Source organism: Eucalyptus grandis, chromosome 1, assembly GCF_016545825.1.
Source record: "Eucalyptus grandis isolate ANBG69807.140 chromosome 1, ASM1654582v1, whole genome shotgun sequence".
NCBI lineage: Eukaryota > Viridiplantae > Streptophyta > Magnoliopsida > Myrtales > Myrtaceae > Eucalyptus > Eucalyptus grandis.
This window is the reverse complement of record NC_052612.1, coordinates 48,391,624-48,412,336: the sequence shown is the minus strand read 5'-3', so window position 1 is coordinate 48,412,336 and position 20,713 is coordinate 48,391,624. Positions and strand designations below refer to the sequence as shown.

At 43.7% G+C, this 20,713-nt stretch overlaps 3 protein-coding genes across 3 annotated transcripts; 2 read left to right on the top strand and 1 right to left on the bottom strand.

Moving 5' to 3' along the window:
- LOC104448036 (UDP-glycosyltransferase 88B1) lies at positions 1–11,781 on the top strand. The gene is given in 3 exon segments (XM_010061811.3): positions 1–884; positions 886–1,577; positions 11,487–11,781. Coding segments are annotated over 2 exon segments (1,422 nt in total). The 5' UTR covers positions 1–135; the 3' UTR covers positions 1,559–1,577; positions 11,487–11,781.
- On the top strand, positions 9,673–11,735 carry LOC104448046 (UDP-glycosyltransferase 88B1). The gene is given in 3 exon segments (XM_010061822.3): positions 9,673–10,264; positions 10,266–11,261; positions 11,263–11,735. Coding segments are annotated over 3 exon segments (1,419 nt in total). The 5' UTR covers positions 9,673–10,046; the 3' UTR covers positions 11,468–11,735.
- A 5,678-nt stretch (positions 11,782–17,459) lies between the features above and the next one.
- LOC104448026 (anthocyanidin 5,3-O-glucosyltransferase) lies at positions 17,460–19,521 on the bottom strand. The gene has a single exon (XM_010061800.3). It carries the CDS (start codon positions 19,335–19,337, stop codon positions 17,814–17,816), a length of 1,524 nt encoding a protein of 507 aa, XP_010060102.2. The 5' UTR covers positions 19,338–19,521; the 3' UTR covers positions 17,460–17,813.
- Between the last annotated feature and the right edge of the window lie 1,192 nt (positions 19,522–20,713).

The window sequence follows — 20,713 nt, the reverse complement described above, 5'->3', positions numbered from 1 at the left end:
AATTTAGAATTAAGAGGGACCATACTGCGTGATTCCCCCTCGATGTCAGGAGTATAGAACAGACCAATCTCCCCACAATCGTCGGCCTCAGAGAGCTTCAACGTCGTGTGAAAAGAACATCAACAAGCCCAAGCAATGAAGGAAGCGATCGTGCTGTATCCAGCGGCGTTCTTCGGCCACCTAATCTCCATGGTGGAGTTCGGCAAGCTCCTCCTCACCCACCGCCCTTCCCTCTCCATCCACATCCTCATCACCAACCAAGCTTATGCCGCCGGCCCCACCACCGCCTACATCGCCTCCGTCTCCGCCGTCGTCCCTTCCATCGCCTTCCACTTCTTCCCTGCCACCACCCTCCCCCCGGACTTCTCCACCACCTCCCCCAACCACGAGACCCTCGCCTTCGAGCTCCTCCGCCTCAACAACCCCAACGTCCACCGCACCGTCACCTCTATCTCCACAGACCACGTCGTTCACGGCCTCGTCATTGACTTCTTCTGCGCCACCGCCGATACCGTCGCGCGTGAGCTCAACATCCCCTGCTACTATTTCTTCACTTCGGGCGCCTGTTTCCTTACATTCTTCCTTTACCTCCCAACTCTTCACGACAACTTCGCCATAAGCGTTAAAGACTTTGACGCCCCCATAGATGTCCCTGGCACACCGCCGATACAGCCCTCCGATGTTGTGAAGCCGTTGCAGGATCGCTATGACGATGCCTACAAGGGCTTCTTGGATTCGTCCCTGAAGATGCAGACCTCGGCTGGAATCATAGTCAACACCTTCGAGAAGCTCGAGCGAAGAGCCATAGGAGCCATCAGGGACGGCGAGTGTGTGCCCGGCGGGCCCACTCCGCCGCTTTACTGCATCGGGCCGCTGATCTCTAGCAGGAGGCGACGACGGCAGATCACCAGAGTCTCTGACGTGGCTGGACTCGCAGCCGAGAGGGAGCGTCGTGTTCCTGTGTTTCGGGAGCATGGGCGTGTTCTCGGTGGAACAGCTGAAGGAAATAGCGACGGGGCTGGAGAGGAGCGGTCAGCGGTTCTTGTGGGTGGTCCGGAGTCCGACAAAGGACAAGGACCAAAAGGCCGCCACGTCAGAGGTGCCCGACCTGGACTTGGAGTCGCTGCTTACGGAGGGCTTTCTGGAACGTACCAAAGACAGGGGACTCGTGGTCAAGAAATGGGCCCCGCAGGTGGCGGTGCTGAGCCACCCGTCGGTGGGCGGGTTCGTGACTCACTGCGGGTGGAACTCGGTGCTGGAGGCGGTGTGCGCTGGCGTGCCGATGCTGGCGTGGCCGCTTTACGCGGAGCAGGGGCACAACAGGGTGCAGCTGGTGCAGGAGACGAAAATCGCGCTGCCGGTGGACGAGTCAGAGGACGGGTGGGTGAGTTCGGAGGAGGTGGAGAAGCGAGTCAGAGAGTTGATGGAGAGTGAAGAGGGCAAGATGGTGAGAGAGCGAGTGCTGGTCATGAAGGAAGAAGCAAAGGCCGCGCTAAGCCCCGGCGGGTCGTCTCGGTCGGCGCTGGCCGGACTCGTCGATTCGTGGAAGCGCGAGTGAAACGCGCCGGACTTTGTGGGTCGTCTTCGTCGTTTGCGTCGTTCGTCCGTCGCTGAATCTTTTCTATTATCGTCCTTTTCGTCTTTTGCAGTATTTTTTTTTTTTTTGGTCGGTAAACTGACGTACAACGAACACAGTCGCACGTGCTTGATCTGTCTCTTCTAAATTAATAAATGTCCACAGGACGGACGAGGAATGTTTGAATATTTTCTTGAATTGTACTTGTATCTCCACTTTCGGGTGGTCGTTTTGCAGGCCAAAACTGTACCCTTGTGGAGAAAAACTTAGCCTAAACGGAAATCGTCTCATTCGACTCTAATGTACTACAGTTTCAAAATATATAAAAATGATAAATAATTACAGCACTTTATAGCACAATTACAACATAATTGATAACACTATTAAATCCACCCGAGGATCTTTCGTCATAGGATCGAGGTCTGCTTTAGGGTTGAGAATGACACGTTGTTGATGGACAACAGGCAAGTGGTGACAAGGACCACGGAAAATGGCCATCAGGTCCACTGGGCTGGAAAGAGCATGCCCGTATGTCCGTGAGTTGGGTTTGGAGTTTATGATTCTGTACTTCGCTATTTTCCTCTCTTCTGAATTGATTATTATTTTTCTGTTCGACCAAAAAAATAATCAATTTTTTTGGATCAGTTTTTTTCTTATCTATTATATAGCTGTAGAAATGTTAGTCTCATCTTATTTTAGTCGAGCAAACATAAGATCAAAGTAAAATAAACGTTATCAATTGTAAACCTTATTTTAGTTGGGCCTTGATTACATCTTTTATGGGATTGTAAAATGGACAAGCCTAATTCAAGCTCTCTAACAGTGGCGAACTCAACTAGCCCAAGAGCTAAATTGAATCCTTAGGATCTTAGATTAAATATGTTACATCATTGGTATGTAAACTCAAATTTGAGGTGCTAAAGCTATGAATCGCTAGAGTTTTTTTTTTTTTTTTTTTAATAAAATAAAATCGGACTTAAAAGTGTCGTCTTGCGATTTCTCATTATCACACACCAAGATCATGTCGCACAAGTGGGGAAACTTATCCAGAATTACGAAAGTGGATCATGCATTGAATTAAACTAACCCAAAAGACGAAGGTGCTCAAGAAATATGCAAAGTGATAAGATATGCCATGAATTTAGAGATATCTCTTTGAACAAGCGTAGTCCAAACATCAAACCGACTAAATTATTTAACAAAGACCACATAAAACGATGGATTTCATTATCAAAGTGACGGAGTGAACCCGCAATTATTTCATAATATATCCTTCACGCGCCATGGCATCTGATAGAGATCTAGCTTCATGCTGATACGCATTGAACGGAAATTAGTAGTTTTCTTCGGATCATGTAGCTGCGGCGCTATACTGGATTTGGTGAGGGGGGGCGGGGGCGTGGGGCCCAGACCGCCGCTGAATGGACAATATGTAAAGCCGAAACCTCAATATTCAGACCTAACCATGGGGGGGACAAGTCGTTGAGAGTTTATATGGTTAGGTATGTAGGTTCACTTATCACAGGTTTAGGAGGGGGGGGGGGGCGGCGGCGGCGGCGTGGTGGCCCAGACAAGTCGTTGAGAGTTTATATGGTTAGGTATGTAAGTTCACTTATCACAGGTTTAGCCAGCCTATTTTTCTCAAAACAAAATGACCCTCACACGCTCGCACAATGCACACGCACCAGTCCATTTGTTCGACCCTCAGGCCCAATTTAACAAGAAATACTAACCTGGACCTGGGTTGCATTAGTGGCTTGGAAGTGGTAGCTTTTAACGTCAGACAATGGCCTTTTTTAATCTGAGGTTGCACCTCTTACGATGTCATCTAAGCAAAGAAGGGGAGACTCCTACGTGTGATGTATACACTGTGCAGTTCACTTGTTGGCAGGGCTGCCAGGGTCTTTATTTTGAAGACAACTCTTACTCTCCTTCCCCTATGAAAGAGATTTGCACGGCACATCGGGTTCGATTCAATTTTGTTTACGTAACCGAATGAAAGCCCAAAGAAGAAAATTTGCCGAATGGTTGAGTACACTCAATTACATCAAATACCTAACAATTTTAATTATGACAAGTAGTTAGGTTTGAAGTAATCTGGTCACATTATATACGTCCCCTAATGTTTCTTGATTGTACACTCAATTACACCATACCTAACTTTCTCGGTTGTTTTAGTACACCCAAAGAGGAGAAATGCCCAAAAAAAGAAAAAAGTCATAAATCTATTACATTTGCGTCAATTCAGTTGTAAATCTTTTTGCGATTTGTCAATTAAATACTAAATCTTTCAATCTCATTAATTTAATCTTAAACATTTTAACGATTTGTCAATTTTCATTTCAAAACAAATTTTAATTAGACGCTAACGTAGAATTTTTTTTATCCTTTATTATTTTTTTTCATCTTTTCTTTTTTATTTTCCTTTTTTTCCAACTCCCTAGCTAGCCAAACGTGAGGGTTGATGAGGGCCATGACGCTCTCGCCAGGTTTGGGCAAGGTTCCAATGCCATCTTTTCTTCATGACCTCACTAGCCAATAGTTGGATTAAAAAGAAAAAAAAAGAGAAAAGAATAAAAGAAAAAAAAAGTTCAAAAAAAAAAGTTTTACATAATGCATAAAGTTGTTCGTGTCAGCATTTTTCCACCAAAATTGGCGGGAATAATTAAATTGGCAAATTATCAAAATTTATGACTACATTAAAACAACTTAAAATGTTAGAACTGAATTGATATATATACAATATGCTTAGAATTAAAGTGAGTGTCATATGAATGACACTTTTAATGTCCTAGTACCTACTTAAACCATTGGTAATCAAAATTGAATTGGACAACCACTTTCATTTATTCTACAACCTAGCTAATTTGCACAAGCTGCACAGGGTTATATTCACATTTTCCTGGGCAAGTTTTATGACAGTGGACACGTGCAACTATAAAAAGACGAATACGTACGGCAATCTATATTGAAAAAAAAAAGAATTATGCTAGGTGTACGAGTACGATGACTCACTCACAATATTGATTCACAGATTAGTCATATTATAATATATAGTTTGGTAACGATCTAAATCAGTTGCGGTGAGCCAAAAACTATCCCAAAAGACAAATTGACTTTTCATAGTCGGAAGCAAGGACATGGAGTCGCTTTCTCCCACTCTCTTGCCTTATGATGAAAATATGAGAAACTATTGCGCAACAAATAAGAAGGTACATGAACTTCCAACACGTCTCTAAGTGGGCCTAAATGTCACTTTCCTCCCCTGCACGTTTCTCTCTCTCTTACCAAGCCCTCGTCTGATCGACAAACCACGGCCTTCCCCTCCCAGCAATCTTCACCTTACCCGGGAGGCTGTTGCACTTGCCGTTCTTCTTATCATTGCAGAGATTGATCTCCTGAATCTCTGAGGGCATGGACTCTGCATCGTGGACGGGGAACTCGACCCGCTCGTCCCACTGCGAGTTTATGTCCCGGAACTTGGTCTTCATCCACCGCTTCTGGCTGTCGAAGTCGACGATGGCATAGGCACTCGCGGTGCCTTGGCCGTCTTTGGGCATCAAGTTCTTGGTGTGGCAAACCTCCACGATGAGCTTCCGAGCGCACGATTCGGCCAATTCCCGACCAGAGAGACCTGCATCGAGATTCGATTTTTGGCCTATACTGTTCGAGAGGGAGGGAGGGAGATTATTGGTGAGTCATGGCTTTTGACTATAGAGTGTTGTAATGATAGTTTCGGCCCCACTTGAATACGTGTCGGAAGCTTGCGTCCTTTCTTTTTGGTTACGCTGGCAGTGCACACAAATGCACGTAATATTTTCTCAGGAAAATATTGCACACTTGACAAGTGCCAAGCAGTTCACATTCGACTTCTGGTCGATTCACGTGTACGGGGGCCCACCCTTCAGATTTTCTACTTCTCAGTTTGACTCCGACACTCCATCCTTCTTCAACAACCGTGGATTCTAGACATCTCCGCGAAATATGTGAGGCAAAAAATGACTCATTTCTCGCCATCGCCTTCTACCGACTCTGGTCCTACTTTTGACCGAGTAAAAGTAGAGATAGAAAATGACGTAGCTGAAAATTCAAAGAAGTGCTTCCCCACTGATTATTCTGCTCGGAAAAAGCAGATGTGAAACTCAAACTAATTTGTCTAAATGTTAATGGATGCCTCGATTACACCAATCACAGCAATTATCACTTGTTTTAGGATTTGATTGTATTTTTTTGAAAGTTTTAAGACTAGTTATAAATTTTAAGTTTTCCAATGCACTTATCTCTTACTTGAATGATTATGAAATTTAGCAAAATCTTTAATGACGATGTTTAGCTTATGATTCACTATGATTGATTATTGAACTGGCCGAAAAGTAATTCCTAAGCGTCCTTAGAAATTAAATAATATATATAAGAAATGCATTACAAATTACATCTTCAATTGCATTATAATCATCAATAACGTAATAATATATTTGTACTTCATAATATTATAACTGATTTTTCTTTATCGCATTTCATATAAACAATTCCTAGTCATTTTCTGTTTTTACCCGACATGTGCGTTAATCGATATAAATGTTTCCAAAGAGATGCTATTTGATTCAAAGCTTTATTGAAAATAGTTGTGTATATACAATATTCCAGATCCAATTTTATTATATACATTGCACTCATATCAAAATTTCTCCATGTTTCAAGCTCTATCGGGCCGATACTTTAACCTCACATAAGTAAATTTTCAATTGATTGTGTCAGCCGTTCCCTCACGCATCAAATGTACTTCGATCTCGAGAAGACTAATTGTGAACCAGACTAAAAAGAAACAAACCAATCTCACCAAAACCCTCGGTCTCAGGGAGCTCCATCGTCGTTCCAGCAACACCAACAAAACCCAAACAATGAAGGAAGCAATCGTGCTGTATCCTTCACCGGCCATCAGCCACCTCTCGCCTTGGTGGAGCTCGGCAAGCTCCTCCTCACCCCCTGCCCTTCCCTCTCCATCCACATCCTCAGCGCCAACCAAGCCTACGACGCTGGCTCCACCACCGCCGACATTGCCTCTGTCTCCGACACTGTCCCCTCCATTGCCTTCCACTACTTCCCTGCCACCACCCTACCCCCGGACTTCTCCACCACCTCCCCCAACTATGAGATCCTCGCCATCGAGCTCCTCCGCCTCAACAACCCCAATGTCCGCCGCGTCCTCACCTCTATCTCCGAAAACCATGTCGTTCATGGCCTCATCATCGACTTCTTCTGCGTTGCTGCTGTCGCCACCACACGCAACCTCAACATCCCCTGCAACTGATTCTTCACTTCGGGCGCCGGCTACCTAAACTTCTTCCTTTACATCCCAACTCTTCACGACAAGTTTGCCAAGAACTTTAAAAGACTTTGACGCCCCCACAGATGTCCCGGGCTCACCGCCTATACCGCCCTCTGATGTTGCGAAGCCAATGCAGGATTGCTATGACAAGGCCTACAAGGGCTTCTTGGATTCATCCCTGGAGATGCAGACTTCTGCCGGGATCATAGTCAACACCTTCGAAAAGCACAAAACCAGAGCTTTACGAGCCATCTTGAACGGCGAGTGTGTGCCCGGCGGGCCCACTGCACGGCTTTACTGCATCGGGCCGCTGATCTCTAGCAAGGGAGATGACAATGGCAGATCGCTAGATCTCTCACGTGGCTGGACTCGCAGCCAAGAGGGAGCGTCGTGTTCCTGTGTTTCGGGGGCTTGGGCGTGTTCCCGGTGGAACAGTTGACGGAAATAGCCACGGGGCTGGAGAGGAGCGGTCAACGGTTCTTGTGGGTGGTCCGTCGCCCGACCGAGGACAAGAACCAAAAGGCCGCCACGTCGACAATGCCCGACCCAGACTCGGCCTTCCTGCTTCCGGAGGGCTTTTTGGAACATACCAAAGGGAGGGGGGTCGTGGTCAAGAAATGGGCCCCGCAGGTCCAGGTGCTGAGCCAACCCTCGGTGGGCGGATTCGAACTCGGTGCTTGAAGCAGTGTGCGCGGGTGTGCCAATGCTGGCGTAGCCACTGTTGGTAATTTGTTTATAAAACAAATTGAGAGGTGCCTTGTCCCACATCGAAAAGATGTGACTGCGCACGTGGACGAGATTTGGCATTAACCAACGATCATTATTTTATTTATTGAGAAAATTCGGATTTATTTATATAAAATATTAACTACAAAATCTTTAAAAACAGTGCGATTGTTCAGCTGAAAAGTTACAATTATTTATTATTTATTATTTATTTAATTCCGAATTTTTATATCTTTTCAACGTAACCTTTGAGACGTCTTTTTCACGAAAGGTTGTCTTTGTTCTTTTGCAATCTTTTGAAGAGTTGCCTCTATTCGAAAGGAAAAGATAAATACGTTTGTTTTGAGATCAAACACATATCTTCTTTCATTTTTTTTTTATTTTCTTTTGAGAGAAACTACAGCCATTGTTTCTAATTGTTTCTTATGAGAGATCCTGGAGAAGTACTAGAATTGCTATCTAGTATTCTCATTTGAGACTTTGTTGTATCCTGGAGGATTTTTGCCGGTGACCATTAGCAACGTTGTGGGGCAAATAAATCCTTAAAAAAAGTGATATCACGCCTCAAAGTCCGACTTGAGTACTCTAACGATCCGACTTCATTGTTCAACCCAATTCGAAGCACATTTTAACAACAGCCACTCTACTCGGCAGCGGCACAACAGGGTGCTGCTGGTGCAGGAGATGAGGATAGCCCTCTAAGAATTTTCCCGATATGGGCCAAGATTATAATTATCCGTTTTACGGAGTTGATCTAACAAAGTGAGGTATAAAGTTTCTTAACAATCCAATATGTGCCTGGTTTGTGTGGGTCGAAGTGGGCCCGACCGGTGATGAGAGGGGCCGTCCAAAATTCTATAAATAGGCTAAGGTTCCTTCTCTATCTCTTATTGTTGCAATTCAAAAGCATACATCCATTCTCTCACATAAGGAAAAACTGTGAGAGGCCATCTCATCGAGCCAGGGTATCAAGGGTCATAGGGGAGAGATCTTCAACATCAAAGACTCGGGTTGCTGTCATTTTGCTTCAATAATCATGGATCTAAAAACAGGTACAAAAATCTTCGAGCTTCTAGCTATGTCGGTCTTGGGTTGTCGTTCTGACGGCCTACATTTGGTATTAGAGCTTGCATAGACTAGAACATGGGAAATTTGCTCGTTTTGAAGAATTTATCCGCACAAAACTTGATTTAACTGTATCGGGTTAATCTTGTCGAGCCAAGTGCTTCAGTATTTGTTAAGCCTCTCGTCGAGCCCCAAACAGCCACCTACACCCGGTCGGTGAAGCTGTGTCCCTTGGGCAAGCTTTTACAATTATGGTCACGATTAGAGATCTACCGCATTGTCGTGTTGGAATTGCAAAAACATCGATTCTCTTTTTCTTTTTTTGGTAAAAGCAAAAAATCGATTCTTTTCTTTATTTTTCTCAAAAAGAAGTTGTATGAGCTTAGCTATTCTTTGTCACCCTCAATCAATCAAGAATCCCCCACCATCCATCTAAAGAATGGAGATTGGTTGACACAATACAATCAATGCTTTTAAAATGTCCTTTCTAAAATCGTGAGGAGTCTCACTAGTTTAAACAATCATTACAATTTTATCAAATCATTTAAAATAAGAAAAGGTAAAAGATCTTAATATCATTAACATAGCACTCAAAATATGATGACAAAATGACCAAATTTACGAAGGATTCAAATGAAATGCTAGCCTAAACTAACGAGAAGCTATTCCATATATAGTCTATAAATCATGAGGATCATATATTATTGAGTTTTATTAGCATAATAGTTTTTGGGTTATTGTTAGAATAATGGCATATTTTGAACTATAAATTCTTAAAGAGATGCATCTCCTAATAATTTATAATTATTTCTCATTAATTTTTTTTATGGTTTATAATAGACTGTTATATACTGTCTCTATCATTTCTCTATATCATTTTAACAATTAAATATATATGGGTCTTACTATAGGACCACGTCGCCAGTGTTTGGAATGAGCCTAGTCCACATGATCTATAGACCAAAATATTCATTGAACCTGATACATATATCTAACTGGCTTTCAACAGTCATATTTCCTTCGGGCAGCCATTTTCCACGTTCTAGATCCGAACAATATTGGGCCCATACCATACTTTGACCTCACAAAAATAAATTGCGTCAGCCATTTCGTCATGCATCTGACAGTATTGGAAATTTAGAATTACGAGGGACCATACTGTATGATTCCCCCTCGATGGATAATACTATGTGATCCCCCCTCGATGGACCATACTGTATGATCCCCCCTCGATGGACCATACTGTATGACTCCCCTTCGATGTCAGGAGTATAGAGCAGACCACTCCCCACACAGTCGGCCTCAGAGAGCTTCAACGTCGTGCGAAAAGAACATCAACAAGCCCAAGCAATGAAGGAAGCGATCGTGCTGTATCCATCGCCGGCCATCGGCCACCTAATCTCCATGGTGGAGCTCGGCAAGCTCCTCCTCACCCACCGCCCTTCCCTCTCCATCCACATCCTCATCACCAACCAAGCTTATGAAGCCGGCCCCACCACCGCCTACATCGCCTCCGTCTCCGCCGCCGTCCCTTCCATCGCCTTCCACTTCTCCCCTGCCACCACCCTCCCCCGGACTTCTCCACCACCTCCCCCACCACGAGACCCTCGGCTTCGAGCTCCTCCGCCTCAACAACCCCAACGTCCACCGCACACTCACCTCTATCTCCACAGACCACGTCGTTCACGGCCTCGTCATCGACTTCTTCTGCGCCGCCGCCGTCACCGTCGCGCGCGAGTTCAACATCCCCTGCTACTATTTCTTCACTTCGGGCGCCTGTTTCCTCAATTTCTTCCTTCACCTACCAACTCTTCACGACAAGTTCGCCATAAGCGTTAAAGACTTTGACGCCCCCATAGATGTCCCCGGTACACCGCCGATACGGCCCTCCGATGTTGCGAAGCCGTTGCAGGATCGCTATGACGATTGCTACAAGGAATTCTTGGATTCGTCCCTGAAGATGCAGACCTCGGCCGGAATCTTAGTCAACACCTTCGAGAAGCTCGAGCCAAGAACCATAGGAGCCATCAGGGACGGCGAGTGTGTGCCCGGCGGGCCCACTCCGCCGCTTTACTGCATCGGGCCGCTGATCTCTAGCATGGGAGGCGACGACGGCAGATCACCAGAGTCTCTGACGTGGCTGGACTCGCAGTCGAGAGGGAGCGTCGTGTTCCTGTGTTTCGGGAGCTTGGGCGTGTTCTCGGTGGAACAGCTGAAGGAAATAGCGACGGGGCTGGAGAGGAGCGGTCAGCGGTTCTTGTGGGTGGTCCGGAGCCCGACAAAGGGCAAGAACCAAAAGGCCGCCACTTCAGAGATGCCCGACCTGGACTTGGGGTCGCTGCTTCCGGAGGGCTTTCTGGAACGTACCAAAGAGAGGGGGCTCGTGGTCAAGAAATGGGCCCCGCAGGTGGCGGTGCTGAGCCACCCGTCGGTGAGCGGGTTCGTGACTCACTGCGGGTGGAACTCGGTGCTGGAGGCGGTGTGCGCTGGCGTGCCGATGCTGGCGTGGCCGCTTTACGCGGAGCAGGGGCACAACAGGGTGCAGCTGGTGCAGGAGACGAAAATCGCTGCCGGTGGACGAGTCAGAGGACGGGTGGGTGAGTTCGGAGGAGGTGGAGAAGCGAGTCAGAGAGTTGATGGAGAGTGAAGAGGGCAAGATGGTGAGAGAACGAGTGCTGGTCATGAAGGAAGAAGCAAAGGCCGCGCTAAGCCCCGGGGGGTCGTCTCGGTCGGCGCTGGCCGGACTCGTCGATTCGTGGAAGCGCGAGTGAAACGCGCCGGACTTTGTGGGTCGTCTTCGACGTTTTGGTCTTTTGCAGTATTTAATGGGGGCGAAACTGACGTACAACGAACACAGTCGCACGTGCTTGATCTGTCTCTTCTAAATTAATAAATGTCCACAGGAGGGACGAGCAATGTCTGAATCTTTTCTTGAATTGTAGTTGTATCTCCACTTTCGGGTGGTCGTTTTGCAGGCCAAAACTGTACCCTTGTGGAGAAAAACTTAGCCTCAACGGAAATCGTCTCATTCGACTCTAATGTACTACAGTTTCAAAATATATAAAAATAATAAATAATTACAGCACTTTATAGTAACACTATTAAATCAAAACTGTCGCTATATATATATTATATATACATATATATGTGTATATATACAGATATACATATATACACATATATACACATATATATATATATATATATATATATATATACATGTATGTATTATTGTAGTTTTGGGTCGTATGTCCACCAATTACTCCGAGGGCTATAATCATCTCATGTGAGCCGATCTATCCACCCGAGGATCTGTTGTCATAGGATCGAGGTCTGCTGCTTTAGGGTTGAGAACGAGACGCTGTTGATGGACAACGGGCAAGTGATGACGTGGACCACATAAAATGGCCATCAGGTCCACTGGGCTAGAAAGAGTGTGCCCGTGGGTAGGTGAGTTGGGTTTGGAGCTTCGGATTCTGTACTTCGCTATTTTCCTCTTTTCTAAATTGATTATTATTTTTCTATTCGACCAAAAAAATAATCAATTTTTTGGATCAGTTATTTTCTTATCTATTATATAGTCGTAGAAATATCATGTTAGGATGTGTTTGTTTCACGAAAAACGTCACGTTTTTAGAAAATGTTTTATGGGAAACCATTTTCCAGGAAAAGTTTTCCTTTGTTTAGTGATACGTGACTGAAAATATTTTCTAGTGTTTGGATTGTATTTGAAAAATGATTGAAGGTGTAGAAGACGCCAACGAAGAGGAAGAGGAGGAAGCAAAGCCAATGGGAGTGCAGGAGGGGCTAGGGTTGGAGGAGGCGGCGGTGATGAAAGGGAGGGTAAAGGAGAAGGAGACAGGGGAGAAGGAGTTAGGGTTTACGTTCATAGGCAAAGAAAGAAAAGAGAAAACAAGAAAAAAGAAAAGAAAAGATATAATAATAACAAATTCAAAATTTTTAATTAGAAAATATTTTTAATAATAAAATTTTCATTAAACAATGACCTTAAAACATTTTGGAAAACGTTTTCCGGTTCTTTCAAAGGGGAAATCGTTTTCCTGAATTTAAGTTTTGGAAGGAAAACATTTTACCAGGAAAACATTTTTCCGTCGACTCATTTTCCTAAATGAACTAAACGTTGGAAAATGAGGAAAACGTTTTCTCTGGAAATTGTTTTTCGCAAAACAAACACACCTAGTCTCATCTTATTTTAGTTGAGCAAACATAAGATCAAAGTAAGATGAATGTTATTCATTGTAAACCTTGTTTTAGTTGGGCCTTGATTACATCTTTTATGGGATTGTAAAATCAACAAGCCTAATTCAAGCTCTCTAATAATGGCAAACTCAACTAGCCCAAGAGCTAAATTGAATCCTTAGGATCTTAGATTAAATATGTTACATCATTGGTATGTAAACTCAAATTTGAGGCGCTAAAGCTATGAATGACTAGAGTCTTTTTTTTTAATAAAATAAAATCGAACTTAAAAGTGTCGTCTTGTGATTTTTTATTATCACACACCAGGATTATGTCGTACAAGTGGTGAAACTTATCCAGAATTATGAAAGTGGATCATGCATTGAATTAAACTAACCCAAAAGATGAAGGTGCTCAAGAAATATGCAAAGTGATAAGGTATGCCATGAATTCAGAGATATTTCTCTGAACGAGCGTAGTCCAAACATCAAACCGACTAAACTTATTTAACAAATACCACATAAAACGATGGATTTCATTGTCAAAGTGACGGAGTGAATCCGCAAGCAATTATGTCATAATATATCCTTCACGCGCCGTGGCCTCTGATAGAGATCTAGCTTCATGCTGATATGCATTGAATGAAATTATTAGTTTTCTTCGGATCATGTAGCTGCGTCACTGTATTGGATTTGGTTGGGGAGGGGGGCGGCTTGGTGGCCCAGACCGTAGCTGAATGGACAATATGTAAAGCCGAAACCTCAATAGTCAGACCTAACTATCCGGCGCGGGGGAGGAGGTGTGGCGGTGGCGGCGGACAAGTAGTATCGCCGCTGAATGGACAATATGTAAAGCCGAAACCTCAATAGTCAGACCTAACTATCCATCTTGCACCGAATTTACCTAACATTCTCTCCAACCATTGCACTTGATTATTTTAATTCAGATGGAAAACTCTTGAAATTTTCCAAATAGGCTTAACATCTGTCATGTGTTAAAAGCTAGATAACGCGACTGCTTGTTCTGAAAAGTTTCATGCCACTGGGAAAATTGAGTTGCACATTAGTATAATAATGGAAATTTACGATGGGCAAATCGAATTTCAAGACCGGAACTCTAATATGAAGAGTGTGGCTGCTTATTGGTCGAGTCCTAGAAGATTCACTCCATGCCTTCTTTTTTGCTCGGGAAAGTATTTCTAAAGCTACCTTTCCTCCCAACTTACTTCAACTTTCCCCACGAAGTTGACAGATAGGCGACAGAATACCAGCTCTTTCTCACGACTTTATTATTTGTAAAGCAAACAACAATCTCATCGCAATCACTATAACAGTAGGAAATGCCTAAATGGGGCGTCCACAAAATAACCAAAAACAAGAAAACAAAGATGTCTCTGTATTTTAATGCGAGCTTTTACTTTCTGCATGGGTTGTCACTAATTTTCCCGTTGGATCTATTAGGGACATTCCGTGAATTCAACGCAGCATCGGCCCATTCCATTTTTATATTGGTTCTTTTATTCAGAACAAGAGATAAAGGATCGCGGTCCGGTGTGAACTGGGGAATGATGTTACTTTCGGGAGAAATTAGATTGTAATTTACGAAGGCGATGGGAAACAACCGAACATGTTTGAAGACGATCATGTGCTTGAGGAGTGGGATCTTGTCTTGAGGTGCCCAATAAAGTTAGGAAAATTATCAAAAGAGATGTAGAACTTTTGTTTGGATGCCAAGTTAATTCTAAATCTTCAATTGAACCGATTCAATTTTAAATATTTTGACGATATGTCAATATAGTCATTCTGACTAGTTTTGATAGGGAAAATTGTTAACATGAAAGCCAATCATCCTATGTGGCATGATCAGTATTGATGTGGACAATATTTATAATTTTTGTAATAATTTTCTAATATTTTTCCTTTTTTCTTTCCTTTTTCTTATTTTCCTCCATCAGTTTACTGCTTTGGTGGTAGACCACCTGCGAGGGCTAAGTCCTCGTCATTCCTCACCTGGCCCAAATCTAGTGAGGGAATGCGAGGAGCCGTGAGCCCTTGCCTAGTGGCTGGTGAGTACTTCAAGTGAGTCACAATACCCTCACCTATAGTTGGCGATGGTAAATAAAGAAAAGAAAAAGAAAAGGGGAAAACTATTAAAGAATTGTCACATCTATTCTCCAATTTCAGATATTTCTAACAAAACTTATATGTGTATCTTAATAAATTCGGACCCAAATATTTATCTGTACAATTTGTGTTATGACTAAACTTGGTCAATACTTTAGACCCGATCTTCCGGATCACCTCGAGCCGACCCCTTTGCATGGCCAAAGAAATGGTGAAGTCTCGTTGCTATATTTGTACTCCCGTGGATGCCCCACATCCATTACTCTCAACAGTAGTCAGATTGAAGTCCCGGAATGGTCGAGAATCGATTACCTTGGAATCACAAAACTTCAAATCATTGAAACTTTTGCAGTATCCAAGGATTCATTGAAAGCTCTCGAATATAGGGAAGCTGGATTTAGCCGGTGACGGCAGATCTTCGTTCCTTCCACGGGGACAAAAAACCAACCGAGGAGTTGGTAAAGAATACATACGCATCTAGATTTTGATCCTTCAGGAGTGAGCCCTACGAAACCGAAGATTACCTTGAGTTATTGAAGAGATCATTTCTAGGAATCCTTCGTCGGCCACACCTGGCATTCATCAACTTTGTAAAACCACAATCTCTATCATCATCATTATTGCCTGCATGAAATCTCTCTACACCTTTTGGTTTAACTTCATTAACAATCGAGGTTGGCTGGTTATGTGATTGGGGCTATTAGAAATGTGAGAAATGCAACGGAACTGAATTGAAATTCTCTTCTATCCAAATGCTTAATAGCAATAATTAGGATTAAAGAATAAATCATGCATATATTTTGTAGATTAATGTAACATTTAATTTTAATGTTCTCATCCTAATGGTTGGCACCATTTCTCTACTATGGAAGAAAAATTCGTCATTAGTCAAGAAAGTATTCATATTTAGTGCATCTAATCATAAGCGATAACCTCAGGAAAAATACGAATTAAGTACTCCTCGTCTTTTGTCGGCTAGGACAATAAAGTCAACATGAATTGACTGACTGATGCGGATGCTTGCAATTACAATGGAATTGACCATGCCCCTGAGCATAAAAAAGAAAGTGCATGGCTGCAGGGCAACGCGATCAGCAGGAGAGATTGGAGAGTTTGACGTCTAATCCTTCAATCCTGCTCCGTGGCCACAACTGCAGCCATGCACAGGACGACCGAGCTCTGAAGCTACAACATTTAGGCCATTCCAAACGCCCACCAACACATTTCGCGGTCTGTTTCCTTCCTCTCTAGGTTCAATTGAGAGCATCCTCTAGGGCAATTGAAGCTCAGACGTACTGCCCCTTCTTTGAAACAGTCATGGAGAAATGCCAAAAACCACAAGGAAGTCACAAAGAAAGAAGAAATCCCTTGTCCAGACAACAACAGAATTACTGACAAGTTTCGATTTTTTAAAACCACTCCATTGAAATATTATTCCATTAGCACCATAAACATGCACTTGGTTAACGTTCACACACAATAATACCTCAACAGAAGCAAATAAAACCAAATCCTTTCCTCGAATTATCAACAAAAAAGTAGTCTTTATCAATGTTAGAGCTTGTGCCAGGTACGAATTATAAGCACCAAATAACCTCCAACAATAATTGATTTTGTTAGAATATTTAAATAATAAACTATGCATTTATCTAACAGTTTAAGTTTTTAAAAATGTTAGCTGTGGTTTCACCAAAATCTCACATGATATTAAAGTTGGAGGTTCTAAGTTGAAATCTCTATGGGCCCATTTACCTCCACAATCAAAATCTCCACGTTTAGTATTAGACAACAAGATCAAATTAAGTGTGAGGAGTAGTGTTAGAATATTTAGATAATAAATCATACATAGCTTAAGTTTTTAGAATAGTTGGCAATAGTCCCATCAAATCTCACAGATCTCAATATTCTAATATTTCATCACCAACATTGCTTCGTGGATTGTGCCCCTTGGTGTCTTAGGCCGTAGTCCTAATCAAGGTAGGTATAAGGTGATTCTATGTGGGTATTTAATTCTATTAAATAATTTTAATGCAAGATAGTGAGATTATAATGCCTTAGGCTATATCTTATATTATCTCATTGCATTAATAAAGTAGTCAGGTAGGTTTGGATACTAACATAGTCTCGTGAGTGAACTTTATGATTGATTGAATTTTTTGATTTTTGATTGCTTTGAAGTAGCATGTTATCGGACAAGATTGATGAATTTTAAATATAGCATGCATTTCAATGCGTCAGGTCATGTGATTGACAAAATAATAGTGTCGTTGTCGAGGCTCGAAGGAGGAAAAAATTAGCCGAAGAGATTGATTGGCAAGAAATGAAACGATTTAGGATTGAATTGATAAAGTTGAAAAGTTTATGATTGAATTAATAAAAGTACAATAGGTGTAGGACTATTTGGACAATTTCCCAAATACAAGCGGAGAGTAGTCCAGTATTCACGTTTCAAAAATTTGACTGCTTCTTATTCTCAAGCCACAAGAAAATAATTATTGAGATACTTCGACGGAACGAAGATTTGCTGTCCGCATATATATGTGTTGCGTGTACTCCCAGTGAATGGCACTTAAACATTGCACGGTACACTCGCTAACACCAGAGAAAGAAATTCCAGAAGACAACAAAAGATTGACTTTACTAAAGATCGAAAATCCATCAGTGATCCTTCCGATTTAAATTCTAGAGATTGCTGTATATCCACGAACGGGAGACCATCCCACATGCACAAGCTTCTTTGCCCTCGAATTATTTCTTTCTTTCAGAAATCCTAAAACCACAAGAAAACGATACTTCAACTGGAGATCATAACTGTGCTGGCGCCGCCCACATCACCGACAACTCCCACGGAGCTCGTGACCAGGTCGTGAACATCCACTTCGCTCAACCCGGCTTTGATCGACCCGATCAACTTGGCGAGGGCCGATAGGGAAGACCCGCCCTTGCTCAGCGCGGCGGTCGCGGCTTCTCGCATGGCCAGGACTCGATCCCTTATTGCTCTCCCTTTCTCCGATCGCATCAGCTCATTCACTCGCTCCTCCAGCTCATCCGCCGAGACAAGCCCATCTTCTTCCTCTGACTCGGTGACGGACAGAGCCAGCTTCATCTCCTCCACCAAGTAGACCCTATTCAACCTCTGCTCCGCGTAGAGAGGCCAGGCCAGCATGGGCACGCCGTGGCACACCGCCTCTAGAATCGAGTTCCACCCACAGTGAGTCACGAACCCGCCCACCGAGCCGTGGCTCAGCACCTCCACTTGTGGGGCCCACGACTCCACTATCATCCCCCTCCCTCTCGTCCTATCCACAAACCCTTCGGGCAGGAACGACTTGGCGCTCGGCTCCAGCTCAACCGACGTGCGCCGAGCCTCGTCGTGTGGCGGCGGGACCCGCACCACCCACAAGAACCGCACTCCGCTCCTCTCCAACCCTAATGCCATTTCCTTCAGCTGCCTCGTCGAGAAAACACCCATGCTCCCGAAGCTCAGGAACAGCACACTTCGGGACGGCTGTGAATCGAGCCAGCCCAAGCACTCGTGCCTCTCGCTACCGCCTTCGATTCCTCCACCGGACGCCACCAGTGGCCCGACACAGTACGTCGGAGGAGTGGCTCCATCCGGCACGCAGAGGCCGTCCCTCAGAGCCTTGAGGGCGCTGGCTTGGAACGAGTCGAATGTGTTGACGATGATGCCGGCTGAGTTAGCCATCTGAATCGCCGTGTCCAAAAAATGGCTGTAGACCCTGAGGCTCCGGTCGCTGATGACCATGGGCATGTCTCGGGGTGAGACTGGGGGGAAGCCAGGGACCTGAATGGGCACGTTGAGGTCTTTGAAGCCCTCGGGGTACTTCTTGTGGAGAGTGGGAATGTAGAGAAATAAAGCCAACCCGCTCGCGCCAGAGGTGTAGTAGTAGTAGGTCGGGATGTTGAGGGAGGCGGAGACGCCGAAGGCGGCGTTGCAAAAGAAGTCGATGACAAACGCTTTGATGTCGGAGGACCTGGAGAGAGAGCCTAGAGTCTGGTGGAGCGTCGGGTTTAGAAGGCTGACGATTTCGAAGGTGGAGTAGATGAAGTTGGCGGGAGAGGAAGAGGAGAGGTGGTCGGAGTTGGGGACGGAGACGGCAGGCAGATGGTGGAAGGTGATTGAAGGGTGGGAGGCGGAGATGGCGGCAATGAAATGGGTGTCCGGAGGTGGGGTGGAGAGGAGGAGGACGGTGACGGAGAAGGAAGGGTGGTGGCAAAGGATGTGCTTCGCGAGCTCTACCATGGAGGCGAGGTGACCTCTTCCAGGAGAAGGGTAGAGGACGATGGAGCCGTCCATTTTGGTGGGTCGAGAGTGAGGGATGCGGCGGCGGAGATCCAGCGGAGGAGGAGGAGGAGGCGGTGGTGGCGGACTAGAGAGGTTGTCTTTGAGTGGGTGGAATGCTGTTTAACAACCCCAAGGAACCACGATATGTTCCGTGAACTATTGGTGCAAAACGGCTCCACGACTCTTGATAACTCAGTCTTGATATGATATTTCATCTCCCCCTCTTTAATTAAAAATGTCATTCAATTTAGTTTGGAGTCGCTACCAATCATTTATGGGTCACTTTGACATCTAAGTAAGATGCAGAAATTCATTTAATTCTGTGAACTAGAAATTCATGGATATGAGGACTTAATTATTAATCTAACACCCTTTCATTGCTTTTTCTCATTATTTTGAAAATATTTTGCAAGTAGTCTTTGTCAATTTTAATCATAAATCACTAATGTGTGAGGGGAGATCATACGAGTGTACAAATAGTTATGTAACACCTAATAATTAGAAATGTTAAATAAATTAGTTATAGAGATGAAAGAACGTGGATGCACCAAGCAAACAAAGGCAAAGCTACCTTATCATCCAATGAAATAAGGATTCTACAAACTTTGGGCTAAATTATTCAAAAAGTCCTAAACTTATTGTGGAAAGATCGATTTAGTCCTAAACTTTTCAGTTGTGTCAATTTTGTCCTAAAACTTTGACAATTTGCCAATTTGATCCTAAATCTCGCAATTGTGTCAATTTAATACTAAACCTTTTAGGTTGTGTTTGATTGTCCAAATTTTTTACTAGGATAAGACTGAATATAATATGATATGAAATTTATGGGATTTTGCTATATCTTATTAACTGTTTGGTGATTACAATAATAAAGTTAGATATATTCACATTATATTATAGGTCCAAGAGTTGCTTCCCATTGAAATTAGTCCGGGAACCGGTCCAAAGTGAATACCCACTCGAGAACCGGATTGAATGGACTGGTTTGGGAACCGGTTTTGTAAACCCAAAAGTCCAAAACCCTATCTTTCTTTCTCTTGATTTCCAACCTTAGAAGTGTGTTTTTCCTTTTGCACGATGCTCCTCCTTTGTCATTCCTCTTCCTCGCCGGCTCATGGTGACATTGTCCATCGCATAGGATTTTTTCTTTGCCTTATGATGTTTGTTTATGATAATTAGCCTTGTGGATCATTAATTTCATTTAGTCAAAAAGTTCATATACTTATTGATTATATGTGCTTAATATTTCAATACAAATGAGGAGGATTATGTTACTTTCTCGCGTATTAATGTAAAATTCAAAATTGTATAGAATATCAAGTGGTTGCAAAATAGGTTTTAGTAGAAATAGGGTTGACGTTGGAACCGGAATGGAAAAACATGGTGAT